This window comes from Tupaia chinensis, unplaced genomic scaffold (assembly GCF_000334495.1).
Source record: "Tupaia chinensis unplaced genomic scaffold, TupChi_1.0 Scaffold000228_1, whole genome shotgun sequence".
In the NCBI taxonomy this organism is placed as follows: Eukaryota; Metazoa; Chordata; class Mammalia; order Scandentia; family Tupaiidae; genus Tupaia; species Tupaia belangeri.
The window spans coordinates 3,180,267-3,202,320 of NW_006159703.1; the positions used below are offsets into that span (position 1 = coordinate 3,180,267).

At 41.8% G+C, this 22,054-nt stretch overlaps 1 protein-coding gene across 1 annotated transcript in view; it reads left to right on the forward strand.

The window, feature by feature from the left end:
• The window catches only part of STK32A (serine/threonine kinase 32A), a gene marked incomplete in the record, with an annotated part of 141,032 nt that overhangs the window by 103,257 nt on the left and 15,721 nt on the right, over positions 1 to 22,054 (forward strand). The window contains 3 exon segments of the mRNA XM_027771667.1: positions 3,112 to 3,201; positions 10,638 to 10,735; positions 18,976 to 19,092. Coding sequence (XP_027627468.1) covers positions 3,112 to 3,201; positions 10,638 to 10,735; positions 18,976 to 19,092 — 305 coding nt within the window.

Sequence of the window (22,054 nt, forward strand, 5' to 3'; positions counted from 1 at the left end):
AAAGATCTCTATTAAAAAAAAAAGACAGACAGAAAGAAAGAAAGTAGTTGTCTCATGCTGTTCAGTTCTGTGGCCTTGTAGTGGAGCAAACAAACTTTTGGGGACATTTATAACCCATAAAAGGGGCTCTAGACTAAATTCTAGGTCTTAACAGCAGCTCTGTACTTCCAAGCCCTGTGAACTTAGCCATAAACAGCTTATCAATAAAACAGGTCTACCTCACCAGGCTAAAGGAGGAACTTCATATGACAACATTTTAAAAACTGAATTAATCATAGGAATGTAAATAATACTTATAAATATTCAATATTCTTTCACCCAAATTCAACAGATAAGTAATGAGTACTTACTAAGGTCGGGGCAGGCTCTTCAGCTGGTTCTTCTTTTAAAACAGTGACTGCAAACATTATTAGATACCAGCATCACCTGGAGGAGCTGTTAAAACACGGGCCCCAACCCCAGAGTTTCTGATTCACCAAGGTCTGGTTTGGGGCCCAGGAGTTTGCATTTTTAATGAGTTTCCAGGTGATGCTGATATGGCTGGTCTAGAGAATCACGTTAGGCTAAAAATGTCGATCATGTGTCCAGCTGCTCATCTAAGTCACCTGTGGAGTCGTTTTGTTTTAAGAGAGATTTTTGCTATGGGACGTGTATGCCTTGCCAAAGAGACAGAGAGACAGAGAGAAAGCGAGAAACCACCCCTCAGGGGGGATGGCCATGCCACAATCCTTTCTTCTCCTTTCTCCTCCCTTCACCATTCTTTTCTTGGGATTTTGGACACACACACATATGTGCCTGGTGTGAGTTTCAGGCTGCTGGGTCCAGGACTCAAACCATAGTTAATTATGTGGGAATCCAGCGACATAACCATTACACTATCTGCTGGTCCCTGGTTTATTGTTTTAATACAGGTGCCTGGCTCTCCTGCCAGTTCTGTTGAATTGGAGTTTCAGGAGTGAAATGACAAATGTCAACTCCTGAACATGTATTATACTTCCTGTGCTCACTCTTCTATAGTTATTATTTCATTTAATTCCCAGCCACCTCACAAGAAGACTACTATTATTTCAACTTTACAGAGAGGAAAGGTTACCTTTTCAAGGTAACATAGCTAGTTAGTGGTAGAAGCAGGCTTTTAACCAGAGTCTCTGGACTCACCCAATTAGTATCAAAGCTTGTGAATCACTAGTCCAATGCTTTGAGCATGACCCATGGGGAGAAAGAAAAAAAGAAAGATAATTATAGGGTGAGTTATTTAAACCATCCAATGGTGCCATTTAGGCCAGAATACCTTAACTTTTAATCAGAATTTACCCTTCTCTTTATTAAGCTATCATCACATAAACAAAAACAAAAACATTTTATACACAAAATAAAACCTGGTGGTGATGTGATGAGGTTCATTTTCAGCAGCAGGCTGGGTGCTGTCAGGAAGCAGAAAATGAAGTTTGGTGTGGGGAGTGTGGACTGTGGGTGCTGGAAGAAGGATCGGATGGCTCCCCTCCCTTGCAATCATACCTCATCAAAACCACAGACACTTGGAAATGGAAATGCCAACACTTCCGCTCCTCTGAAAGCACATGACTGTCATCCCAGCAGCTACCACACCAGGCTTGTCTGCCTGTTTCTTCCATCCCTCAGCAAATGCAAGGACCCTAGAGCCTTCTGTAGAGGGCATTCCCTGCCACCTTCACGTATTAGACCCCCACTCTATCACCATGAGGGTTAGACCCTGGAGATCATCTAATCTACCCATTACTTTCTTATGAAGGTATATCTAGGATCAACCCAGGAGAGGGATGGGTCAAGGGCAGAGTTTAGGATAGAACCCAGGTCTCCTGTGTTCTGATGGTCTCAACTCTGCCAATTTTGTAGGAACAATGTTTACCTCTTAAAAGGAGTGTTTTTAGGAGGCCTGCAGGTAGCATGGTGGATACAGTGCTGCATTCTCACATGGCCAACTACAGTTTGAGTCCTGGACCCGGCAGCTTGAAAATCACACCAGGTGCATGTGCAGGCATGCTCAGAATCCTGAGAGGAGAAGGGATTGTGATATGGCTATCCCCACCATGTGACAATTTCTCACTTTCCTTCTCACTGAATCTCTTTGTCTTTCTCTGACGAGCATGTATACCCTATTGCAAAAACCTAAAAAAAAAAAAAAAATTTTTTTTTAAAGAGCTAAGAGATGTTTGGAAATTTAATAGTTTGAATAGTTCTTGACTCTCCCTGTCATCATAGTTACAGGCTAAATCAACTTAAAATGTTTCCCACAGATCAAAAAGTGCCTCAGGAGAATTAACAGAGCATAAACTCTAAACCACTAAGGTAAAAGCTTTCTGAGGTTGAACTGCAAATTCACAATCCGAGACTAGTCACTGCATAGCATGCTTGGCAGCTGGAGGGTTGCTGGCTTAAGATCATATTGGCCTTAAAGATGGAATAATTGAGCTGTTATTTGTTTATTTTGCTATAGGATGTGTGCACTCACCGAAGAGAGACAGAGAAAGTAAAACATCACCCTACAAAGTGGACATCCACACTGCAATCCCTTCCAGTATCCTCTCGGGAATTTGGGCACCCCCCCCAACACACACACACACACACACACACCCAGCGTGATTCCCAGTCCAGGTGTCCAGGACTTGAACTGCACAGTGGCCTGTGTGGAATCCAGCACCCCAGTCTCCACACTTCTTCCTGGCCTATAATTGAACTGTTATGGCCAGTACCCACTTGCAATTAGCACACAAGAACTAGCACATGCTTTCACTTAAAAGTTGCTGGGGACCAGCAGTTAGCGTAGTGGCTATGTCGCTGGACTCCCACGTAGTCGACCGCGGTTCGTGTCCCGGACCCGGTGGCTTAAAACTCACGCCGGGCGCGTGTGCGTGCGTGCCCAAGATCCCGAGAGGAGAATGGAGGAGAAGGGATTGCGGCGTGACCATCCCCCCTGGGGGGTGATTTCTCGCTTTCTGTCTCTATGTCTCTCTCTGTCTGTCTGGAGAGCGCACGCGCCCTACAGTGAAAATCTCTCAAAAAAAAAAAAAAAAGTTGCTCATGCTACTGGGTTGAATAATACGTAACGCTGTAGTCCTTCTTTCCCCCCAGGGCATGTGCACATCACGGATTTCAACATTGCTGCAATGCTGCCCAGGGAGATGCGGATCACCACCATGGCTGGCACCAAGCCTTACATGGGTACGTACCTCTCTGACCGTACCCAGGTTTTCTGGTTTCATGGGTCTCAGGTGGGCCTCAGGATTCTCTGTGAGAAAGCACCCATCATGATCCCAATTCAGGAGGGCCATTGAGCGTGTGTTTAAAGCAGTATTTCATGCGTTAATTAAAAGTTTCTACTTCCTAATGAAACTATGAATTAAGTCAGTAATATCTACAAGTGGCTCGTGGACTTAGCACTTGTATTGGTCAGGGTTCTTCAGAGAAACAGAACCAACAGGATACATATCTAAGTAAAAGAAGGGATTAATTGTAAGAATTTATCTCACACAATTACAAGGTGGAGAAGTCCCACAATAGGCTGTCTACTGGAGAAACAGCTGACTGAAGCAGGGAAGCTGGTGCAGTTCCAGACTGAGACCTGAAGGGGGCTCTCTGGAGGCCCAGGCCTGAGCACCATGGGGGGCCACCGGTGAGTCCAGAGTCTAAAGATGAAAGAATCTGGACTCCAGGACCAGCAGATGCTGTAATGGTCGTGTTGCTGGAATGCCACGTAGTGGACTGCGATTCATGACCTGGGCCTGGTGGGTTGCTGCATGTGTGTGAGCGCACCCAGAATCCCTAGAGGAAAATAGAAGAGAAGAGATTGAGGTGTGGCCATCCCCCCTGAGGGCTGATTTCTTGCTTTCTGTCTCTCAAAAAAAAAAAAAAAAAAAAAAAAAATTGGACTCCATTTGGAAAGATACAGGGGTCAGGAGCTGGCAAGAACAAAAGCAGCTAAGGGCCAGACTTGGAGAGGAAGGATGGAAAAGGCTGATGTGCCGAAGTCAAGAGAGGGGGTTGGGGAGAAGAAACAGACCCTCCTGGTTTGTCTCTCCCATGCTCCCAGTTGATCAGATGATGCCTGCCCAGAATGAAGGTGGGATTTTCTCTCAGCCCACTGACTCACATACTAGTCTCATCTGGCAACACTGATACACTTAGAATTCAGGTTTTACCCGCCTTCCAGGTATCCTCCAATTCAGTCAAACTGACACCTGAAATGAACAATTTATTACTGTTTAACCATTTTATCACTGTTTTTGGAAATGAAAACAGTACTAATCAACACAGACCAGGTTGTCACCTCAAGTAGCTTGTATGCTAGGGGAGGATATAAGAAATAGAATCAAATAAAAAGGAAGGAACAGGCTAGCAATAAGTGACAAATGTGTTATTCTCGCCATCATTTAGATAATGCTGTGTTACATGTATAGGGTTGTAAAGTTCACAAAGTTTCTTTCCGTGTGGCTTAGTGAAGACATTACCAGTCCCAATAGAACCCAACTATATTAGAATCCCTTAGAGTGAAGCCCAGGCATAGGGTGGTTTAAGAATTTGTCTGGTGGGCCTGACCAGTGGTGTGGTGGTTAAGGTAGCTGGATCTCACATGGCTGACTGTGTGGGTCAAGTCCTGGACCCAGTGGCTGGAAAACACATCCACATATGTGCATGCATGCCCCAAATCCTAAGAATGAAAGAGAAGGGATTGCCATGTGGCAATCTTCCCTGGGGAGTGTTCTCACTTTCCTTCTCTCTTTACCTGTGTCTCTCTCCAACAAGCACAAATAACCTGTAGCAAAATAAATGAGCAAATAAACAACAACAAACTTCTAGTAAGGTCTGTATGTAGCCAGAATGGGCAACTGCGCCAAAGACCATGAAGTGTATCAGCTATTAGGAACACCGAAAGAGAGATCCCTGCAGCAGGGGCAGTGTATCCGAGTTTAGATCCCTCTCTCTCCACTGTCATTCTTCCATGTCCTAACACAGATACTCCCTTCTAGAAAAGGGAGAAGAGGCATGTGAGAGTTGGAGTTCTACACCAAGATGGCTGAATCCCAGCCCAGTGGGATGGGGCCAAGTGGAATGAGTAGAAGAGTTTTGACTCAGATATAAGATTAACTTAAACATTTGTAGGACTGGGCCAGCAGGTGGCATGGTGGTTAAGGGCGCTGGATTCCCATATGACCAACCGTGGTTTGAGTTCCCGACCTGGTGACTTGCTTTCTCCCTTTCCCTTTCACTCTCTTTCTCTGGTCAAATTTAAAAATAATAATAATACTAACAAATGGAACTAAATAATTCTTTTTCTAAAAAAACTGTGCTGGACTGAATTTTAAAATATCTGAAGTAAATGTGATAATAAGCAGGAGGGATTTAAATGTGTTAGATAATTGACTTACCTATCATTAGGGGAGCCCCCTACCGGCAAAAACAGGATGTTTGACACTGTCAAATGCTGGCAGATGATAGAAGACTAAAACTAGGCGTGCTTCTAGTAGTCAACATGGTAAAGAAGGTGCTAGCACTGGTGAAATTAAGTTGGGGTGGAATGAAATGCGTCAGCAAGATATGGTCAGCCTAACTCACAGGCAGAACATTTGAACCAGAAATCAAGAGCAAAAGCAATGCTACTTTCTTTTAATATTTTATTCTCTTGCCCCGCATAAGTGAAGAGAGAGGAAAAGAGAACCCTCTCCATGCAGGGCCATCTCACTTTCCAACAACAAAAAAAATCTTCTATGGGAAAAATCAGCTGTATTTTATATATTTGAACAACTACATGGCTTCCACTTACCAGTGGGGGGACTAAATCTCTTTTGTCACTTCTAAAATAATGGACGCATATAATTTGGCCTATTTTTTGCCTGAAACCCATGGTATTCACATGACAAAAGGGAACATCCAAGCCTGCTGGTCTGATGAGTTTATTCCCCAGGTTTCCTGGGTTTCCATATTATGGGCCATTTTCTTGGATCCAAATCAAAAAATGTGCATCTGGAGCTTCTGTGGCTGGTTTCCATGGTGAGAGGAGAAAAGGGAGGCCACCTTTCTTTCCTCTGTCTGGTGATTTTAAGTACAATATCAGTATAATTTTTTTTTTTCGAAAAGGGCATTTCTAGTTTTTTTTTTTTTTTTTTTACAAGATAGAGCTAGGTAATTGGAATCTGGGCAAGATTCTGTATATAGCCTCACTTTCATCATTATAATGCTCGATAACTAATATTCATTGAAAGACCAGTAAAGTTACATTTTATTTTATTTTAATTTACTCATTTGTTTTTTAACATCCTACAATATAATATTAAATAAAATTATATGGATAATTCTTAGAAAACAATAGAAACAGTCAACCAGAAAGAAAACTAAATTCTATACTTGTCATCATTTTACAGTGAGGAAAATCAGCTTGCCCCTTATGACAAGGCTAATAGTTGAAAAAGCTTAGATTCGAACAAAGCTCTAATGGACTTCAGATATCAAACTTCTCCTTGAAAGAACAACAAAGAAAGAAATAAAAATTTATGTACTATTTAAATGAATCTAAGCTGATTTAGTTAGGCCAACTACCTAAATACTGGAAACGCTTCCTGTTTTCTTCCAAAATAAATATCTGACATTCATAGCTTATTTCTTTATCCAGAAGCTTCTCTTGCCTTTGAATTTTGGATAGGAGTCTTTCCAAAAGTTATTGTGGGAGGAAGTCTGCTTTCTCTTTTTAAAAATTATGTTCCTGATTATTTGATAAATCCCACGTAGTAGGCATTCACCAGGATCTATCTTATAGTGTTGCTCTAAGATACTAATTAACAATCAACCAGAGGAACAGCAGGTGATGCGGTGGTTGAGTTCCTGAACTCTCACATGGCTGATTGCGGTTCAAGTCCTGGACCTGGTGGCTTGCTTTCTCTCTCCCTCTCTCTCTCTCGAGCACATTTGCCCTATTAATAAGTAAAAATTATATGGATAATTCTTGAAAAAAATATCAACCAGAAAGAAAAAAAAATCCTAAAAAGGAGAAAATCAGGGTGAAATAGACTGAATGAAGATCGAAGGAATAAAAACTGTGTACTAATATAAGATGCTGGACACATGATAAACCCGTGGCTGTGAGAATGAATCAGTCTACCAGGTTGTCATTATCTCTCACCCAGCAAAGAAGTTTAGCTTTTTCATATTCACTTACATTTTCTACCTTCATGTTCCCTCTGATAGCTTTGGCCCTGCCTTCTCCCGACTCCTAGGTCTGTGGGAATATAATCCAGATCGATTAGATCTTAATTAAAACATTCTCCTAAAGATCATATGTTTTATTATTTTTAAATCTTTTTTCTAATTGTCAGAGGGTACACACACTTGCCACAGAGAGAGAAGGAGACAGAGACGGAGAAAGCACTCTGAAGTGGGGCATGGTCACAACCCAATCTTTCCTTCCCTTGTCCATGTGGACCTGGTTTGTCTTCAAGCCTCTGGGACTGAGATTTGAACCCCTATGGGATCTGGCTTCTTTTGAGTAGTACCTTATCGTGGTACCACCGAGCTGGCCCAGAGCCCTAACTCTCAGCACACTGATATGCTGCTCTTCTGTTCAGGTCAGCAAGCATGACTCTGCTAGACATGAAACCTACTTTTCTCTGACTTCACAACCTGAGTCTTGGCAATCAATGCTCTGCTTATTTTTCCATGCTGGTAAACGGACATTACTATTTTATCTTTATTACTATTTTTTTAAAGTCCACTTATTTGTTTCTTCCAGGAGACAGAGAGAGAGAGAGAGAGAGAGAGGGACACCCAATCAGAGTCCCCAACTGCAGCCAGCCAGGACCATGGGCATGCACAAAGCTGGCACTATAGGGAGATCTCAGGACATGAACCTGGGACCTTCCCAAATGGCTTCACCATCACAGAGCATTATGTTACCACTGTCCCACCACAGCTGTCCAATAAAGAATTAATTTTATTTAACTTTATTTATTGATTGATTGATTGAGAAACTAAACTGCCAGGTCCAAGACTTGAACTGTAGTTGGCCTTGTGGGAGTCCAGCACCCTTAACCACCACGCCACCTGCTGACCCCATGACTATTATTTTTAATGGTCAAATTTCAACATGAGTTTCGGCCTGAGACCATGCTTGAACTACAGCAACTCTTTTAAACCCTATTTATATCCCCATAGGAGCAGGGAATCTTTCTGAAGAGTTTGTGAAAGTCCCTCAGGATCTTTCTGCTCTGACATTTTAGCTTTTTAGGGTCTCAAAGAATTACCCACCTTTATATTTTTGTATGTTGTCCTCATATTGTTTTCTAACATTCTACCAAAATTTCTCAGTGTCTAGCACATTGTTAATATTTGTTGGGTGAATGAGTGAACATCCAAATGTTTTTGTACCTGAAAATCTAACAAGTGGAAGAGGAAAATAAAGAATTCTTATGCCATAAAGTTGGGGTAAAAAAGCAAACCAAAGAATACTCACATAAACTCAAGATGAGAACCAGCAGTTGGCATAATGGCTATGTCGCTGGACTCCCATATAGTTGACTGGGGTTCAAGTCCCAGACCCAGTGGCTTAAACTCACGCTGGGCACGTGTGCTTGCATGCCCAAAATTCCAAGAAGAGAATGGAGGAGAAGGGATTGTGGCATGGCCATCCTCCCTGAAGGGTGATTTCTAGCAAGCGCACATGCCCTAGGGCAAAAACCTCTCAAAAACAAACAAACAAACAAACCAAAGCAAAACAAAACACAAAAAAAAAGAACACACAAACTTGAGATGACCCAATATGACTGAATACAGAACTTTTACAGAGTAATGTTTATTTTGCTTGGCATTTTTGAACACAATGGGTCTGATTATTGCTTCAAAGTCTCTAAGTTTCTCCAAGTGAGTTGTCTGTCACCTGTCACTTGAGAGACTATCTGAGATGACTTGCTGTGAGATACTGAGAAGAGAAAACAGAAATATAGTTTGCTCCCTGTGGTCCGTGGGAGTATTGTAGGGTCAAGGCCAGTATCTTCCCAATTGCTTAGGGAGCTGTGACTTGCAGAAAAGATGCAGTGATGCGTGAAGGGTGAATTCACTAGAGAACAGGGCCTACTTAATCCTGCTACATCAAGCTCTTACAGTTAGGGTCCATCCTGGGCATTGGGTTTCAACATTCTAGCTCTTGAATTGGATGCACTCTACCAGATTTAGTTTAACAGAAATTGAGTCCTCGGGACAAGACAAGTCTGTGTGCAGATCTCACATCACACTCAATTTTCCTTTGTACAGAGTCAACCCTTTACTACAGGTGGCTTGGGATCAACTGTGTATTGCATTTCATGAGGCAAATTCCCATGATGAGGAATGTTTGCCTGTCTATAAAAGTGCCTGATGCTGCTGAGCACTTTTTTTAGAAGTAGGAATTATTTTATTTAATTTTATTCATCATTATTATTTTTAAATTGACCAGAGGAAGAGAGAGAGGAAATGTGAAAAAGTAAGCCAGGACTTGAACTGCAGTTGGCCATGTGGGAGTCCAATGCCTTAACCATCACACCACCTGCCAGCCCCAACTGCTGAGCTCTTTCTAAGTGCCAGGCACTATACTGAGGTTCGACATGCATGTATTGCACTCAGTATAAAAGATTGCCTTCTTCTTCTGATTTTACCAATGAGGATTCTCAGGCTCTGTGGCCTAACATGATCAATGTCACCGTAAGTGATAAAAGCAGAATTTGAACCCAGGCATCAAGACTCCAGAGCTCACGATCACAACTATGGCTTCAATCATTGATTTACTTGTTCATTCATTCAGCACCTTTCTGTCAAGTGACACAGACTGTCAAGTTCCACATTTGACACCAGGAATGTGGTGGTGAGCAAGCAGGAAGATACTAGCCTTTGCTTTGTGCTTCATTCTCCTAGTCCACTCTTCAGGAGTTAGGTGTCTTCTGGGAAAGGTGTGTCAAGGATATGTGGGATGTCTAAGTGCTTAGAGAACGCCTAACTGGGGGTCATCTTTGAGAGTACAATTGACCATTGCTGCGCCTTCATTGGAGTCCATTCAAAGAACTATGGTTACAAAGAGAAATGACCCACAACTGTTGTAAAGCCTTACAAAAGTGGAAGCCACTTCCTCTTTTCTCTCTCCTGCAACCCCAGTGGAAGGTGGCAGATACTTCTCTGGCTTTTTCTAGCTGACTCCAAAACAGAGAGCCAGTCCAATGTATGTTGCACCAGATCCTGAGAACTGTTTGCAGCCTTAATACCAAGTCAGATCCTTTAGGGCAAACCTTTCAAATCAAGACAATAAACGACATATTCTCAGCCTTCTTGATTTCTGGTCAGCTGCATATTTGAGATCTAATAGAACTCAATTTTGTATAGGTATGTAATCTAAAGAAGAGTCTGTTCTTTGTACGGCCTGTGTATGCCTGCATGTGTGTTGGTTGATAAATGAGGCGACTGAGAAAGATTAGCAAATTAGAAATGTTTGCCTAATGTGAGCAATGCTGTAGTGGATGATAAACATCTATAAAGGTGTTTATATCTTTTGCTCTAGTAATTCTCCTTTGGAGAACCACATTGGGAGAATAGATTTGTTAACGTCCCAGAGAATGAACCAGGCCTGACTGTTCTGTGTTTTTCAGCACCTGAGATGTTTAACTCCAGAAAAGAAGCAGGCTATTCCTTTGCTGTTGACTGGTGGTCTCTAGGAGTGACAGCGTATGAGCTCTTGAGAGGCCGGGTAAGATAGAAATGTATTTTTTCTTTGGTTATTCTTCCAGCATGTTCTGTTTTAGAATGAAAGAAGTTATTGTTTGCTAAGAGCTAAGTAGTTTGTTTGAGAGCTAAAAACAACTACATCTTGTCATGCTGACAGTATTCGTTGAGATTTTTGCATTGATTAATTCACTGTCCTAGGTAAGGGGCCAGTCATGTGACTTAACATTAAATTACACAGATAGAACTAAAGGAATAATATGGATATCATAAATTCCAAAAGAGGGGAAATCAATACACCTCATGAAATATCTGTGTAAATACATTTGCTAAAGGGAAGTCATTTGGCAGTCACTGTGTAGGTCTCTAATCAGACACACTCACAAAGGCAAGTGAGAATTATTAATACGGCGCAACGCAGGTCCAGTCTTGTTGGATCCCATCTGTCATTCAGCGCCTAAGGTTTCAGATTCAGTGGAAAATTAGAGTACTCGGATTCTTTAAACAAAGAAATTGTTTTCTAGGAAAAAAAAGAGATGATGATTTCATCATCATATTTGTTTAATATGATACGATTACTATTTTAGGGACAGCAGGTGGCGTGGCGGTTAAGGTGCCTGACTCCCACGTTGATAGTATTTCAAGTCTCAGACCTGGCTGCTTGCTTCCTCACTTTCCTTCTCTGTCTCTTTGTTTCTGTCTCTCTCTCTCTCTGTCTCTCTGGTGAGCACCTGTGCCCTATAGCAAATTAAAATAATAATAATAAATTGAATTCAATAAATAATTCTTTTAAATTATTTTATATAATTTTTGCAAATTATTGCATCATATAAATACCGCCCTAAGTTTGTATTTTAGTTAGCTTAGCCTACCATAACGAAATACTACAGACTGGGTGGCTAAAACCACAAGAATTTGTCTTCTCACAGATATGAAGGTTGGAAGTTTGAAATTAGGTGGCCAGAAGGGTCAGATTCTGGTGAAAGCTCTCTTTTTGACTTGCAGACAGCAGTCTTTTCACTATGTCTCACACAGCAGAGAGAAAGCTCTCTCCTTTTTAATTTTTTCAAATTCACTATAAGGTGTGTGTACTTACCAGAAAGAGAGAGAGAGAGAAAGTGAGAAGGTACCCAGAGTGGATCACTAAATCACAATCCCCTCTCTAGTTTCCTCTTGGGAATTTGGGCATGCACGCACACACACCTGGTATGTTTTTCAAGCCAGAGTTCTAGACACAAACTGCCCTGTGGGCCGGGTGAGATCCAGTGCATTAACCACCGTGCCACTGACTAGTTCTCTTCCTCTTCTTATAAGATCACGACTTCCTGGGACTGGCAGATGGTGTGGTGGTTAAGGGTGCTGGGTTCCCACATGGCTGGCCATGGTTTAAGTCTCAGACCTGGCAGCTTGCTTTCTCACTTTTCCTCTCTCTCTATCCTTCTCTGGTCAAATTAAAATAAATAAATAAAAGTTAAATAAAATAATTCTTTCTAAAAAATTCACAAATCCCATCATGAGGGCCTCACTCCATAATATAATGTAAATTTAATTGCCTCCCAAAGGTCCCATTTTCAAATACCGTTACATTGAGAGTTAAGGTTTCAAATGCAGGAATTTTCTGGGGATATAAACATTCAGTGCATACCTGGTTATTTATTTTCAAGGTCCTGGTGATAGATCCAATCAGGAATTTCTTTAAGACCAAGAAGTTGAAGATTGTTTAAGAGTTTGTTCAAACTACAGAGCTAGGGAATTGGATCTCGGACCAGATAAATCATCCAGATACTCCAACCACCCTAGCCTTTTTTTTTAATAATTATTTTATGTCACTTTATTTATTTATTATTATTATTTTTCAGTTTTAATCAGAGAGAGACAGAATAAGAGAGAGAGGAGAAGTGAGAAAGCAAGCTACCAGGTCTGGGACTTGAACCACAGTCAGCCATGTGGGAGTTACACCTTTAACCACCATGCCACCTGCTGGCCCCTCACCCTAACCTTCTTTAGTCAATCTTTCTGCTTCTGTCAATAGCCCTCCTCTTTGGTCTCACATCATATCACTGTGATATCTGCATTAAAAGTGCCATCTCACAATGAACTGACCTATTCACGTGCAAGAACAATGACTAAAGCTTGGAGCTAGCAGGTGGCTAGGTGACTAGATGCTGGGCACCCACATAGGCAGCCATGGTTCAAGTCCCAGACCTGGCAGCTTGCTTTCTCACTTTCTCTTTCTCTGTCTCTTTCTCCTTCTCTCTGGTGAGTGTGAGTGCCCCATAGCGAATTAAAATAATAATAATTAATAAAATTAAATAAATGTTTAAAAAACCTTGGACCTATTTCATTATAATCCAGTGGCTTCATCTTGCTCAGGAAAGCAAATACAAGTAATTGCAAAGCAATCAAAGGAGGATCTCACGATTGTATCTGTTCCATTCACTATAAAGTGCTCTTCACGCCTAAATATTACTCTGTTTATTGTTCTTACTCCTACCTTCCCTGAGGAAATCATCGTAACACTGTTTTTTAAGCATGTTTATTTATTTAATTTTTTTGAGAGGTTTTTGATATAGGGCACATGCACTCACCAGAAAGACAGACTGAGACAGAGAGACAGAAAGTGAGAAATTACCCCCCCCACACCCCCCGCAGAGGGGATGGCCACATCACAATCCTTTCTCCTCCATTCTCCTCTCAGGATCTTGGGCATGCATGCACATACGCCCGGCGTGAGTTTAAGCCACTGGGTCCAGGACTTGAACAGCAGTTGACTACATGAGAGTTCAGCGACAGAGCCGTTACACCAATTGCTGGTCCCAGCATATTTAATTTTTGATGAGTTATTCAAATCAGTGGAAGAGGACCACCTTTTTAAGTCAAATATGTAGGGCCTCCATGGCAGCTTCAGATCTGACCTGTTTCTATCTTTCGCTGGACTTTGTCTTATGTTCTAAAGAATTCCCAATGAAGAAATGGATATGATGCTAAGGACCATCCAGAAAACTAGGAGAATTCCATCATTTATTTAAAAGTAGAAGCATCTCTTGTTTCACACCACGCCCTCAAGTTCTTTTCCTGAACCAACTCTCCCACGCTTCCTTGTTCTAGCCTCTGTGGTTCAGAGCAATTATGCCCAGCTGTCTGTCATCCTTTATAACACACAGCAAGACGAAAGCAACTGCACGTTATTCTTCAGACATGCCTAGCACTCTGTTCAAGGATCACTTGCCTAAAAAGATCTTCCCTGCCTGGGAAAAAAAAAAAAAAAAAACATTTGCTAACAAAATAGTTTTGGAGGGCTCGCCCCATAGACAAATGGTTAAGACAGCCAGATCCCATATGGGCAACTGTGGTTCAAATCCCAGCCCTGGTTGCTTGGGCATGTGTGGCCCAAATCTTTACAGTGTGGAGAAATGGAGATGGGATTGCAGTGTCTCCTCACCCCAATGGCGGATGCTTTCTCCCCCTCTCTCTCTCTCTCTGTCTCTCTCTGGTGAGTGCACATGCCCTCTGGCAATTAGAACCAAAGAAAGTTTTCTCTCTTATATTATTTTATTTCTGTGGTAGTTTCTTGTAATTTGATTTATCAACAGTGACAAATTCATTTTTCTAAAGCTCAGAACTGACCTTTTCTGTTTTGGAAAAATTTTTTAAATACTGTTGCTCCCTAATACTAAATACTAAATACACACACACACACACACGTCCTTAACATGTGCCCCCACCCATGTACACACAATAATAATAATGAAATTAAATAAATTATTCTTGTTTTCTACTACCATACATTTTTTTTTTTGAGAGATTTTTGTTATAGGGTGTATGTGCCTCACCAGAGAGACAGAAAGTGAGAAATCATCCACCAGCGGAGATGGCCATGCCGCAGTCTCTTCTCCAGTCTCCTCTCGGGATTTTGGGCAAACATGCATATGTGCCTGGTGTGGATTTTAAACCACTGGATCCAGAACTTGAACCGTGGCCAACTACATGGGAGTCTAGCAATGTAACCACTATGTCATCTGCTAGTCCCATATTCTTTAAAAATTAGAGCTAAAAAATAAAGTTAATGAATAAGATAAAGATGGTTTTATTGTTTTTTAAGAATTGTTTATTTTATGGGACCAGCAGTTAGCGTAATGGCTATGTTGCTAGATTCCCACGTAGTCAACTACGGTTCAAGTCCCGGACCCAGTGACTTAAACTCATGCTGGGCGCATGTGTGTGTGCCCAAGATCCCGAGAGGAGAATGGAGGAGAAGGGATTGCAGCATGGCCATCCCCCCTGGGGGGTGATTTCTCGCTTTCTGTCTCTCTGTCTCTCTCTCTCTGTCTGGTGAGCGCACGCGCCCTATAGCAAAAACCTCTCCAAAAAAAAAAGAAGAATTGTTTATTTTATTTCATTTGTTATTATTATCATTTTTTAAAATTTGACCAGAGAGAGACACAGAGAGTGAGAGAGAGCGAGAAAGTGAGAAAGCACGCTGCCAGTTCTGGGACTCGAACCGTAGTCAGCCATGTGGGAGTCCAGCACCTTAACCACTGCACCACCTGCCGGCTCTGAAGACAGTTCGTTTTTAATAAGTTGACAGGACATGTAGATCTTTTTAAATGTTAAATTCAGCTATATGGATTTCTAAAGTAAATTATTAAAAACACTTATGCACTTAAACCAGTTGCTTGTGACATTCACCATTTAATTCAACAAAGTTTATCCAATCATTTTGTTTTCTAGATAGCCATGAACATTTAGGAGCAGCAATTAGTTGAAATGAAGAAAACATTTAGACAAAGAGAATACTATACATGTACATACATATCGAATCCTGAAAGCCTGACTATGCTAAACCTGACCCAAGTCTTCACGGTCTACATGGCATGAACCTAGAGCATTGGGCCTAGTAGTAGTGAATAAACTTCGATAATGGCAATAGAGCATTCCATGTCTTTTCTGATACTGAGCTAAGGAGTCATCGCCACTACATTATAACAACCAAGACAAATGATTTAGCTATGGTCCTTTATTTAGTCTTAAGAGATGGGGAATAAAAAAGGTGGCAGGATTTTTAGAACTTGCTTTAAAAGAATAAAAAGTTAGACCTCATCTCTCTTTTGGAGGAGGTCACCCTCACTCATGCTTCCTCACGTAACTAATGTTGACTTACTATACAAAGACTTACACCTTTCTTCACGTCAGCTTCATTGAGAACTCATTTTGCTGCTCACTATTCACATTTATATTTGCCTTTTCTACCCTGTATCAATAAAAGCAAAAATAGCGGTCTTGTGTGTGTCCAATAGGTAAGAGGGGACCATCAATGAGTTCGTGGAACTTGTGTCTTAGGCAAAAATCATGTACGGATTGCAAAAATGTTTTGCACCTAAATAAACTCATACTTTCATTCCATTGTCTTCTGAACTTTCTGAAGCCCCCTTGTAATAGCCACTCTACTGAGAACTTCACGTTTTATCTCTAGTCATTTTCCCACAATCTCACGGATTGGCTATTTTGCAGATGAAGTAGCTTCATGCTACACATGAAGCAACTGAAGCTCAGAAAGTGAGTGGTTAAGTTTAGCACCCAAATTCTTTGCCTTCATTCTTCAAATACTTCATTATACTATATGACCTCCATTTTTATAATGGATTTATTTTTAAGGTAGGGTCTTACCGCATCATAGTCTTCCTGCCTCAGCCTCCTGGCTGGGCCTAGAAGTACATGCCACCATATTTGACTCACTTTTTGACATGGTCTCACTGTGTTGCCCAGGCCAGCCTGAAGTTGGCAACCCCCTGCCTTGGCCTACCAAGTTGCTGGAATTACAGGTGGGCACCAGCACACCCAGCCCGTATGTTGGACCAGGACTCAAACTGGGGCCTGCCGTCTGGCCCAGCCTGCTGGGCAGCAGCATCTTAACAGCATGAACTACCATGACTGGGTCCTATGCTAGCTCTTAGTCCTGATTTCCTACAGGGAAAAACCTAAGCCCTTTCGTGTCCCCCAGTTTAACCAGTCAGCATTTTTTTTTTTTAGTTTGCTACAAGGCATGTGTGCTCACCAGAGAGACAGAGAAGTGAGACAGAGAGAGAAAGTGAAAAAGCACCCCCGGGAGGATGGCCACACTGCAATTTCTCCCTCTTCGTTCTCCTCTCTGGATATTTTGGGCATACACACACACACACACACACACACACACACACACACGTCTCGGGTGTTTTTTAAGCTACCCAGGTCCAGGACTCAAACCATGGAGTTAGATAATGTGGAATCCAGCTGCTTTAACTACCCTGCTACTGGCTGTCCCAGTCAACAGTCATTTATTAAACATCTAAAAAGAACCAGATGTGAGGACCAGCAGATGACATAATGACTACATCACTGGACTCCCACCTAGTGGTTTAAATTCTAAACCCAGTGGCTTAAAACTCACGTCAAGATCCTGAGAGGAGAATGGAAGAGAAAGGATTGTGGCGTGGCCATCACCCTGAGGGGGTGGGGGGTGATTTCTCACTTTCTGTCTCTCTGTCTCTCTCTGTCTTTCTGGCAAGCAACCCGCGCCACAAAAAAAAAAAAAAAAAAAAAAAAAAAAAAAAGAAAAGAAAAGAAAAAAAAGAAAGAAATAAAGAGAGAAAAAGAAAATACTCAGGAGGCCAGGCATGTGTGCTTGTGTGCCCAAGATCCCGAGAGGAAGATGCAGAAGGGATTGTTGCCTGGCCATCCCCTCTGGGAGGTGATTTCTGGCATTCCATCTCTCTGTCTCTCTCTCTCTCTGGGAAGTGCACACGCACCCTATAGCAAAAGTATCTTTAAAAAAAAAAAGAAAGAGAGAGAGAGAGAGAGAAAGCCAGACGTGATAAATGTGTATATCCATGTCAACTATCCTATGGTTGGTGAATCTAGTATGGAAATTTTGTTCATTTAACAAATATGTATTGAATACCCTCTAAGTTATAGATTCTCTGAACAAGAATGTGAGTATGGTATAATCTCTGGCTTTAAGTAGTTTAACGTTCACATAAAATACGTGAAATTCGAATGTTGGTAGGTCTCCTACAAAATAGAGAAATTAATGTTGATTGCGGCTGCCCTCTAGTGGACAGATGTAAAAACTGTAACAAGCCCACCGTTAACTTTGTTTCCTGAAGTTACAACTACAGAAAAATCCTGTTCTTCCAGAGATTTTAAAAAAAATTCTAAACTATGGATGACCTGTAGGATGAAGCATTCTCTGTGACCACATTCCATGGAACCAGGGACCCATAGCATTTGGGGCTGAGGTTGATATTTTCTGACCAGTTCTGTCCTGAGCTTCCTCATTATGTTCCAAACAAGTGAAAAGAAGGACATTGAAAAATTCTGGATTTCCTTGTTAAGCAACACTTATGATATTTTTTTAAATTTCCACTTGTTGAATGCTTGTCCAGTATTTAATATAAACAGCTCTGTAAGTTTTAAATTAGTACCTAAAAGTTTCAAATAAACATCTTAAAGGCTGATTTGGCCGACTAAAATGTTTTGTTTGGCTCAGTGGAATTACCAGCTTTTATAATTCTTGTGTTTCTGGGCATGATAGTGGCGCAGCAATAATACATCACACTCTGAGGCTGACCCGTTTGGAAAGGTCCTGGGTTCCTATCCAGAGAACTCTGAGTGCACTGGACATGAACATGCCCCTGATCCAGGCCTGGCTAAGGGGTAGATCACAGCATGAAGATCCTATGGGGTGCCTGTCTCTCTTACTCTCTCTATTTCTCTTATTATTTAAGAATAAAACTTTTTCTTAAATCATGATATTTTACAAAAAACTATAAGCTTCTGGCATCTCTTTATAAAAAGAACCATGGAGTCATCACTTAAGGTGACTTGATCCTACATGAATGACAGCATGGTTCGAATCCCAGAGATGACTTGAGAAACTCACTGGATGCAAATCCCGAAATCCCCGGAGGAGAAGTTGGAGAAAGGGTTCCAGTGTGACTTTTCCCCATGGGGGTGCTTTTTCACTTTCTCTTTTTTTCTCTCTCTTCCTCTCTTTCTCTCTGTTTCTCTCCAGTGAACACATGTGCCCTCTAGCAAAATTTAAACAATAAATAAAAAGTAGGCGGTCCGGCCACACTGGCACACATGGCAACACAATGATCAGCTAAAAGGCTTAGAAGTTGAGATTGGTATTTTATTGGTCAAAAGTTTAGTTTGGAAACACTTGGAAGACAAATTTTGTTCTTTTACCCTGTAAAAATAAGACTCTCACTTCTTCTCTCCCTTAAGAGACCATATCATATTCGCTCCAGTACTTCCAGCAAAGAAATCGCACACATGTTTGAGACAGCTATTGTGAGTTACCCTTCTGCCTGGTCACAGGAAATGGTGTCACTTCTTAAAAAGGTAAGAAAGAAGACTGTATGTAAAAAGAAAGTGATAAAAGGAAGCATGCTTTCTGCTTCAAGGTTAGAGGTTAATACACAGTATCGGGGATGGTGATGAGAATAGACATTTTTAAAGTGGTTTTTGCAGCTAACAGCTTTGAACTGCATGGCTTTATTAAGTCCACTTTCAAGTCCCCTTGGATGTTCCAAATCCATATCAAATTCAATGTGTCTAAAATAGAATTCTTGGGGTGGCAGGTGGCGTGGTGGTTAAAGGCATTGGACTCCCACGTGGCCAATTGCAGTTTGGGTCCTGGACCTGGTGGCTTGCTTTCTCACTTTCCCTTTCTCTCTCTGTCTCTTTCTGATCAAACTAGAAGATAATAATAATTATAATAATAATAAAGTTAAATAAAATAATTCTTCTTATAAAATAAAATAGAATTGTTGGGCATGCCAGGTGCTGTGGTGGTTAAGATGGCTGGATCCTACATGACTCTGTAGATTGAGTCACAGACCCAGTGGCTTGAAAAACACTTGGCCACATGTGCATGTATGACCAAAACCCCAAGAAGAGAATGGAAGAGAAAGAATTGCAACATGGCCATGCCTCATGCAGAGTAATTTCTGACTTTCTTTCTCTCTCTCTCCGGAAAGCATACATGCGCTATAGAAAACAACAACAACAAAAGGAATTCTTAATGTTTCCACATGTTCTCAACTTCCAGTGTTCCATTTCTCAGTGACTGGCCTCTCCATCCATCCCTTTTTACAAGCTGGGAACCAGAACTCTTTTCTTATCTCCATATCTGATCCATTACTAAGTTCTGAATCATTCACTTCTTTCCACCTCTGCCATTCTCTCCCCATCCCACTGCCATCAAGTCTTGCCTGTAACTGGTTTGCCCACACACACTTTCACCACTCCAGTCTGTTTTCCACTCTGCCCCTCAGTGTTCTGTTCAAAGTATCTTCTCATTGTTCTTAGAAAAAGACTAAAATCATTTGTATGGCACACAGTCTAACTCCCTCTCCGACTTCATTTTGAACTTCTGTCGCCCTTTGGTCAGCACGTAATCCGTGTTAGCTTTGGCCTTCTTTTCTTTCTCTTTTCCTTCTTCGCTCTCATGTACTAGTGTGCCTCTCACCACAGGGCATTTCCACATGTGGGTCCCTCTTCCTGAACGTTGTCTCCAGGGCTAGCTCCTCCAGCTCCCTCCTCAAGATCAGTACTACTCAGTGTGACTCACTGACCAGTTCTAGTCTATGGATCGTTTCTGACAGGTCAGTTGTCAGGACAAAAGTTGAGAGAAGCATTTAGATGCACTTAGAGCAACTGGGCACTGCTATAGCATCTAAACCCAGGGTTGGTCCCTTTGGACAGGGTGAGGGGTTGACCCCACAGCTTGTGGTAAAAGGAGACAGATTCACATGGCCAACTGTGGTCTGAATCCTGGTCCTAGCAGCTTAAAAGACATGCCAGGTACATGTGTGTGTGTGTGTGTGTGTGTGTGTGTGTGTGGGTGTGGGTGTGTATGTGTGCCCAAGATCCTCACAGGATGGAGAAATAGAAGAGAAAGGATTGTGGCATGACCACACCCCATTGAGAGGTGCTTTCTCGCTCTCCTTCCCCCTCTGTCTCTTTCTCTCTCTGATTAACACACTCATCCTCTGGCAATTAAACACACACAAAAAAGAATAGGGTGCAAGCTCATTTGCTCATTTGGGTGATGTTGAACTCAAGTCACAAGTTTTATGTGGTGTGGAGCTGCACGTTAGCCAAGCACAATAATGCCACATGCTGGTTTCAGTAGGTTAGAAATTAAAACATACAAGCAAAAAACTAGCTCTTCCACATAGACAGTTCGAGACACACGGCTTTGGGTCTCAGCTCAAATATCACTTTGCCATGATGCCTCCTTCTGTTCTGAGTTCACGTAACACTATCTTTCCTCGATAATGTTTTTTCGCAGTTGGAAATTATTCATAGCCCTGGTGGATCCTCGGGTTAATGATGATTCTCCTCTGAGCTGCATGAGGGTAGGGGCCATGCCTGACTCGTACCCCACAGTATTTGCAACCTCTAACACAGAGCCTGGCAGGCAATAAATAAGGTCCATAGTTTTCCTAAGATTGTTAAGGAACCCGTGTTCATCAAAAAGATTCAAAGCAGTTATATCAAATGGCAGGAACTCAATAGCATGTGTTGACTGATTATGTGAAAGAAAGAATGAAGAGCCCAAAAGGATGGACCTGAATTTGTTTAGGAGAGAGCATTGCACAGGCTGGGCTATTAAAGGAAGAGTTTGGGGAGCTAAAGATTTAAAATCTGTGTCTCTCATCTTTGGGGTCAAGTTCCCTATTTAAGAGTAGGGGTGTTGTCATTGGTAATGTCAAAGGTGAAGAACAGCGAGGTCATTTTTCCATAAGCAATATTTTTCCAGTTCCCGGAGCAGTTCCCCTTCACCCTAACTATATCCTGACTTCCTATGGGTGTCATCTCCAGGAGCATTCTCATGTGGGACTGACATTTTCCATCTGAGCCACATGATTGATGTGATGTTGGCTCTGGAATGATAAGGGGTAAGAGAAAAAAATCTCTTTTTTAGAGACAGGGTCTTGCTGCATTGCCCATGCTGGCCTAGAACTCATAATCCTTCTGTCTCAGCCTCCTGAGTAGCAGAGATTACAGGAGCACCCCACAGCACCTGACTAGAAAAGAATCTTTAATCCCAGTTAATAACCCAGAACTCTAACAGTAAGCCTAGTTTCACTTTATCTGAGTTATGCCCAATGTATTTCTATTATTGCCAGAAGGCATATGTACTCAACAGAGAGAGAGAGATTGGGGTGGTGGAGTTGGGCAGAAAGCAGCCCTCAATGGGGTATGATCCCTTCTCCATCCTGCTGTGATTGGGGGCATGCATGCACCGGTGCCCCGTGCTTTTCAAGATTCTCGGGCCAGGATGAGAACTATGGTG